The sequence below is a fragment of the Danio aesculapii genome, chromosome 4 (assembly GCF_903798145.1).
Source record: "Danio aesculapii chromosome 4, fDanAes4.1, whole genome shotgun sequence".
Taxonomy (NCBI): Eukaryota; Metazoa; Chordata; class Actinopteri; order Cypriniformes; family Danionidae; genus Danio; species Danio aesculapii.
Genome location: NC_079438.1, coordinates 1,223,261 through 1,231,177, shown reverse-complemented (window position 1 = coordinate 1,231,177; position 7,917 = coordinate 1,223,261). Strand labels below are relative to the sequence as shown.

General features: G+C 39.8%; 1 protein-coding gene across 1 annotated transcript in view; it reads right to left on the bottom strand.

Annotated features, from left to right (window-relative positions):
* LOC130222733 (shaker-related potassium channel tsha2) overlaps window positions 1-546 on the bottom strand; it is a 1,960-nt gene extending 1,414 nt beyond the window's left edge. The window contains exon 1 of the mRNA XM_056455263.1: window positions 1-546. This exon is cut by the window's left edge and continues 1,414 nt beyond it. Coding sequence (XP_056311238.1) covers window positions 1-403 — 403 coding nt within the window. The 5' untranslated portion in view covers window positions 404-546.
* Between the last annotated feature and the right edge of the window lie 7,371 nt (window positions 547-7,917).

Genomic DNA, 7,917 nt, shown 5'->3' with positions numbered 1-7,917 from the left:
TGATGAAGCCCTCGTCCTCCTTAAAATTCTCAATGACTTCTTCTCCCAACTCGTAGAATTTGATCTCCTCCATGAAGATGTCCACGGGGACGTTCACGGGTCTCCTCAGCCGGCCGCCGGACTGGTAGTAGTAGAGGATGGCATCAAAACTCGGCCGGTTCCTATCGAAGAAGTACTCGTTCCTCAGAGGGTCGAAGAAGCGCATTCGTTTGCGCGGGTCTCCGAGCAGCGTGGCGGGAAACTGCGCCAGGGTCTTCAGCTGGGTCTCGAAGCGCAGCCCGGAGATGTTGATGACCACCCGCTCGCAGCACTCTTGGTCTGCCCGCTCAGGGTCATACACCTCCTGGGACAGGGCTGCCAGTGCCACAGTCTCGTCGAGGTTCTCCCCGGGCACCACAGTCATGTTTGTCCCTCGGAAAGGGCGAGCGGTCTCCCGGTGTTAACGGATGGCGACGGTTCGAGGAGCACTTGTGGAGCGGCGCGTGTCGCGTCACTTCGCGCGCATTTTCCTCGCCGAGGATTCTCCTCATTCCCTCCCCAAACTGAAGCTGGCAGTCTGGACGATTGGCTGTCACATTCACAGCATTTTAAGCAGCAATGCCCTCCCTTACTCCCTCGCTGCGCTCCGAGTGCTGTGGCAAGCCAATTATTCCTGTAAAACACGAGTGAATCTTACAGGTGCGTGTTTGTTCAGGACCAAAAGAGATTACATATGTCTTCTGTTTCCATTTACGAGTGGCTGTATATTGTTGAGTTTAAATGCAAGAGTTCAAATTGTAAATATTCGAATGCAGCAACATTACATTACATATTTTATCAGGCAATGAACAAACTATTCTTCACCATAAAATTAAATGATTGAACCTGCACTATATATATATATATATATATATATATATATATATATATATACAGTTGAAGTCAGAATTATTAGCCCCCCTGTTTATTTTTTTTCCCCCATTTTCTGTTTAACGGAGAGCAGATTTCCTCAGCACGTTTCTAATAGCTTTAATAACTCATCTCTAATATCTGATTTATTTTCTCTTTGTCATGATGACAGTAAATAATATTAGACTAGATATTCTTCAAGACACTTCTATTCAGCTTAAAGTGACATTTAAAGGCTTAACTAGGTTAATTAGGTTAACTAGGCAGGTTAGGGTAATTAGGCAAGTTATTGTATAACGATGGTTTGTTCTGTAGACTATCGAAAAAATATATAGCTTAAAGGGGCTAATAATATTGACCTTAAAATGGCTTTAAAAAAATTAAAAACTGCTTTTATTCTAGCTGAAATAAAACAAATAAGACTTTCTCCAGAAGAAAAAATATTATCAGACATACTGTGAAAATTTCTTGCTGTGTTAAACATAATTTGGGAAATATTTAAAAAAGAAGAAAAAAAAATCAAAGGGGGGGGGGGCTAATAATTCTGACTTCAACTATATATATATATATATATAGTTATATATATATACAGGGTGGGCGCTTTCTATGGAAACACCTTCATAAAATAGCAATGGTTAGTGAAATTACCGTCCTGTTTGTGGCACATTAGTATACAGTATGTCAGGGGGCTTGTAAATTACTCACGAAAGAATAAAGTTACGTTAAAACCAAGCACACCATTGTTTTTCTTGTGAAATTCCCAATAGGTTTATTAAGGTGTACCCCAACACAATCTCACGGCAATTCGTAGCTTTTTGATTTAGTGGCTAATTCGTATGAATTCGTACAATCTAATTCGTACAATTTAGTACGATTTGCTCATCCTCCAATGACGTTTGGGTTTAGGGGTGGGGTTAGGTGCCACGCCTCCTTTTTAAAATCGTACAATTTCGTACGACTGAACTCGTACAAATTCGTACGAATTAGCCACTAAACTGTCAAAACGTAAAATACTTACGTTTTCTCGTGAGATCAGGCTGTGTATCCAAATAATGGCCCACCCTGTATATACAGTTGAAGTCAGAATTATTCGCCTGTTTAATTCTTTTATAGTTTTAGGTTGTGCAGTCTATAAAACAAAACAACAACAACTCTAAATTAAACTTAAATGTTATATTGTTCAGCTTTATAATTTCAGATGAAACGTAATAAAAAAAAGATCGATCAATACAACAACAGACATTCTTATTATTTTTATTTGGTCTTATTTATGGAAGCTGCAATCAAAAACGGCCTTTGCTGTTTGTTTTTACTGCGACAGCTTGATTATTTTATGTTTAATCCACTTAAATATGTAAACAACTAATAAGTTAACTTAATTCCTTAATGCTGACCAAACACAAATTGATTGTGTGGAAGTTTTACAGTTTACAAGAACAGGGAAAATGTGCGTCTATATTTTTCTGAGCCTTAATACACAGTTAAAACGCAGCCCTGCTGAAAAATCCAGCTTAAACCAGCCCAGACTGGTTGGCTGGTTTTAGCTGGTCGACCAGCCTGGTTTTAGAGGGGTTTTGGCCATTTCCAGGCTGGTTTTCAGCCATTTTCAGCCAATGACCAGCTAAAACCAGCATGACCATTCTGGTTTAAGCTGGACATAGCTGGTTTTGGCTGGGCTCCCAGCCTGGCTTGGCTGGTCAAGCTGGTTTTATCTGGTCATCACCCAGCCTGACCAGCTAAGACCATGCTGGAAATGGCTGTAAACCAGCCTGGAAATGGCCAAAACCCCTCTAAAACCAGGCTGGTCGACCAGCTAAAACCAGCCAACCAGCCTAGGCTGGTTTAAGCTGGATTTTTCAGCAGGGAGGTGTTGAAAAAAAAACATTGCCTCAATAGTAGCTTTTCTCTTAAAGTGTTTGTTATGTCAAATGTGTTTATTTGCTTTATTTTTAAGGGCTAAACAGAGCATGGCTTGCCACAGTGTGCTGTCTATGAATGTACACATTTAGAATTAATATGGGAATGCACATCCTCTCAAACTCTTCCTGTCCCTGGCTAAATCGTGCTCTAAATGACATTCGTTCCACTTGTTTGTGTGTGACGTCATCGTTTTGAATGCTTCAAAGTATGAAAACGCTGGCAGCCATTATGCGTGTGTCTGAAAAGCCCTAAAATGCTTCAACAGAACGTTCACTGGTAGGTGGAGTTGTGGGCCAAGTTGAAAAGAATGACGCGGAGACCCAAAATAGAAATAGATTTCTTTTTCCCATGGAGTAAATCCGGGAGCAGAACAGGGGGAGGAAAAAAAAAAAAAACGACACCAGGGTCATACCCTAGACATTTGCATAGCTCATTGATTTTTAAGACTGTAACGTGGTATATGAAGATCGAGACCACTGAAATTAAATTTCAGTCGCTTTTAAATATATTTACAGTGATATATTTAATATATTTAAATACACTTTAAAGCTCTCACCTCTTACTGTAAGAATACGTTCACACATCTTTCTTTTTTAGACTCACCGACTGTAAAAAAAATGTCTGTATTTGATTTCAACGATTAAAAAAAAAAACGGTAAACATGCTACACTGTATAAAATAAATCCGTAAAATTTACGGTAAAAAGCCGGCAGCTGTGGTTGCCAGAATTTTACTGTTAAAAATACGGTACAAACCGTAAAAGTAATTTCTCATTTTTACAGTAAACTACCGTATTTCATTAATTTATAGATGTAATGTGTCTGTATTTTGAATTACCATCATCTACACATCTTTTGTTACACAGATAGACACGTTAACGCAGCCATACGCAGGTGGTGATGAGAGTTACATAATAACCCAGAACCAGAAAGTCAATTTACAATTATTCGCTGTATATAATAAGGAAACATACTGTTAACCAGGTTACGGATTTTTACTGTAGCATTTATACAGTTTTTTACCGTTGAAATCACGGCCATTTTTAACAGTGTACAGTAAAAATCCGTAACCTGGTTAACAGAGTATTACAGTAAGGTAACAGTAAACGGTGGCGTTTTTGTCTGTGTTACTTCAAAACATTGGTGTATGACAAAAGAAATCAATTAAATATGGTAATTTACCGTAAAATGTAGACATTTATTTTAGGTTTCTACCGTATTTATGATGGTTAAATTCCTAAAAACATAGCTGCTCTTTCATTTACGTACATTTTAATGACCGTCACACTCTTTTACAGTACTCTGTTACTCTATTACAGTAAGGTTACAGTAAGTGGTGGCGTTTTTGTCTGTGTTACTTCAAAACATTGGTGTATGACAAAAAAAAGGAATGAAATATGGTAATTTACTGTAAAATATAGACATTTATTTTAGGTTTCTACCATATTTATGATGGTTAAATTCCTACAACCATAGTTGCTCTTTCATTTACGTACATTTTAATGGCCGTCACACTCTTTTACAGTACTCTATTACTCTATTACAGTAAGGTAACAGTAAGTGGTGGCCTTTTTGTCTGTGTTACTTCAAAACATTGGTGTATGACAAAAAAAAGAATGAAATAAGGTAATTTACCGTAAAATGTAGACATTTATTTTAGGTTTCTACCGTATTTATGATGGGTAAATTCCTACAACCACAGCTGCTGTTTCATTTACGTACATTTTAATGACCGTCACACTCTTGACTACTCAAAAAGAAAAGAGGTTTGTGGTTCAGTGGTGGGCACTGGGTGGGCTGTTTGGTACCAGTGTACATTTGATTTGTGCTAATCATTCCTCTCATTCATTTACTTAGAGTTATCAAGACTAATAAAGTATAAGAGGGGCGACACGGTGGCTCAGTGGTTAGCACTGTCGCCTCACAGCAAGAAGGTCACTGGTTTGAGTCCCGGCTGGGTCAGTTGGCATTTCTGTGTGGAGTTGTTCTCCCCGTGTTGGTGTGGCTCCGGTTTCCCCCACAGTCCATACAAGTGTGATATAGGGGAACCGATGAACTAAATTGGCCGTAGTGTATGAGTGTGAATGAGTGTGTATGGGTGTTGGAGCTGGAAGGGCATCCGCTGTGTAAAACATATGCTGGATAAGTTGGTAAGGTGATTGGACCGATGACAGCCTGCTGCGATTGGTCGACAGCGCTCAGCGTGAGACAAATGCCCAGCCCAGCGTGGTTTGTCAAGCCTCCGGTTCGCCAACATTGGTATAGGATCCAATCGGAAATACGCTTCATAGTAAAACTTACTCAACAGTGTTATTCCAACACAATCTCACGGCAATTTGTAACTTTTTGATTTAGTGGCTAATTCGTATGAATTCGTACGATCTAATTCGTACGATTTGCTCATCCCCCAATGACGGTTGGGTTTAGGGGTGGGGTTAGGCGCCACGCCTCATTTTTAAAATCGTACAATTTCGTACGACTGAACTCGTACGAATTAGCCAATAAAATGACAAAACGTAAAATACTTACGTTTAAGCACTTGTTAAGAAGTGTAGTTCTTACTCCATTCTTAACTATGACACACATTCAGTATTGATCCACACTGCAGAAAAGCTAAACTATTCTGAACCTTGACCGCTGCATGTGTGTAGGATCAGCTGATGGTGGCCATAGCAACGACAAACGGCAGTGGAACACGAGCTCAGAAACGCATTTAAATCCGTAAACAAAGCATTAGACGCGATATTAGAATATAGAGTTAACCTGATACACTACAAGCGGTTACAAGTAACAACACACAATTAAATACATCATCTGCAAGCTAAAGTAAACAAGGAGGCAGCCATTTACTGACACTTATGAAATGTGTCGTGGGCTGGGTCTGATTTCATTAACTATCTTTCATTTTGGAGCTTTTCTCCCTTCTCAGCTGTAGATCATTTCTATTTGCAATCATTGCTGTGGCACCTCTTGCGTGAAGCGTTGTATGTTCTCAGGGCTTACCTGTACTCTGCTTTGCCCAGAGATCACATCCCCAGCCTGGGGGTTGTAGCGCTCACCAGAGCTCCTCCTCAGCTGCAGCAGGCTGCCTTTGTGCCTAATAAACTGGCCTTATTTTGCACGCACCCCTGGTGTATTCGTCTCACAAGTCTCATACATCAGTAGTCTTTTCTGATCCTTCCTTTAACAAATAAATGAATCGCCCATTTCCCTCAAACTTCGAATAACATCCAGGTAAGCCCAGCGTCTTCATGGGATGATGACTTCAGGATCTGTTTGTATTTGCTGCTGGGTTAGTGGGCGGGGCCACATGTTTAAATTTTCCCGGGTTTCCACGTGCAACAATTGGGCGGGGCTTATGTTTCATAGCTACGTCACGCCGAAACAGCTAAAGACTCGTTATGAAGACGATTCATTCGAATCACTATGAGTCGACTCTTTTATAGATGAATCAATAATTTAAAAAACTGTCCACTTTCAGATTTAAGCCTTAGCTGGATATTTCACTTCACTAGAGCTGTGTTACACACTACATGGAAGGTCATTCTCAAAAACCCACAATAGGGGCTCTTTAATGGAAAATACTGCATTGTGATGGCAGGTAGCCAGGGGCGCCCCCACGGCCACCCCTGTGGCCACCCTAATATGATTTTGCTGTTGACATTATTAATTTAAACGTACTTTTGTCGTAAATTGCCAATATTTCAATAAATAAATAAATAAACTGCAGCCACTAAAGTATTGTTGGTGCCACTGACGTAGCTGATTCACTACCCCTCCCCCTCAGCGCTAGTTCAACGCTGGTGAAAGCAAACTGACACATGCAGAAAGCCATTCCCCAGCGCCTCACGCACTCCTGTGTGAATCCCGGTTGTTTACATGCACGCCGATAAACTACGCGCCGTGAAACCGGTGTAAAAGTCTTACGCGTCCTTGTCGACACGCAGCGAGTTTTGCAAGTCGACTATACTAAAGTTTCTATAATATGATGATGATAATGTAACTTTCACTGAGCATGGCTATAAAGCAGAAAGGAGGGATAAAGAGTCAGGGAGGTAAGGCTTCATAACATTAATTCTCGGCCGTGAGTCGGCCATTTTAGAATTGTCATAATTAATATTCAATATTTCATTCATTAATTTTCTTTTCGGCTTAGTCCCTTTATTAATCTGGGGTCACCACAGCGGAATGAACCGCCAACTTATCCAGCACATGTTTCACGCAGCGGATGCCCTTCCAGCTGCAACCCATCTCTGGGAAACATCCATACACATTCATTCACTACGGACAGTTTAGCCTACCCAATTGACCTGTACCACGTGTGTTTGGACTGTGGGGGGAAACCGGAGCATCCAGAGGAAGCCCACTCAAACGCGGAGAGAACATGCAAACTCCACACAGAAACGCCAACAGACCCAGCCGGGACTCGAACCAGCGACCTTCTTGCTGTGAGTGCTAACCACTGAGCCACCGTGTCGCCCTATGCTATGAGGACGATGCATGTAAAGGCAGTGGTGTTCCATCACATCAGTTTTGCTTCCATCACACTCTTAAAGTGCTGGGCTGTTTTAACCTGAGGTTGGGTCAAACAAACCCAACAATTAGTTTAAAAAGTGTCATTTAAATATTGAAAAATTGACCCAACATTGGGTTAATTTTTTATACGTCTATATTTTACACAATGTTCAGTTAAAAACAAAATCACATGACCTTTTTTGAGACGCATGCTGGAATTTATCCTGTAATTGTATTTCCATTGTAGTCTATTTACTTTGTTTTATTAAAGAGAATATCCTATTCAGAAACACTTATGCATACATGTGTGTATGTATGTATATATATATATATATATATTTATATATATATATATATATATATATATATATATATATATATATATATATATATATATATATATAGTATTGTAATGCTAATATATTTATGTAATGATCATACTAAAATAAACAGGTAATATTGGATATTTTTCTGATCTAATAAACTTTTCTGATCTAAAACCGTCAAAGTTCAAACATTTAGACACTTTGATTAAATGAAAACTTTGGCCGATACGCTGACTCTGATTGGTTGTTGTCAGTGTTGGGCAAGCGAG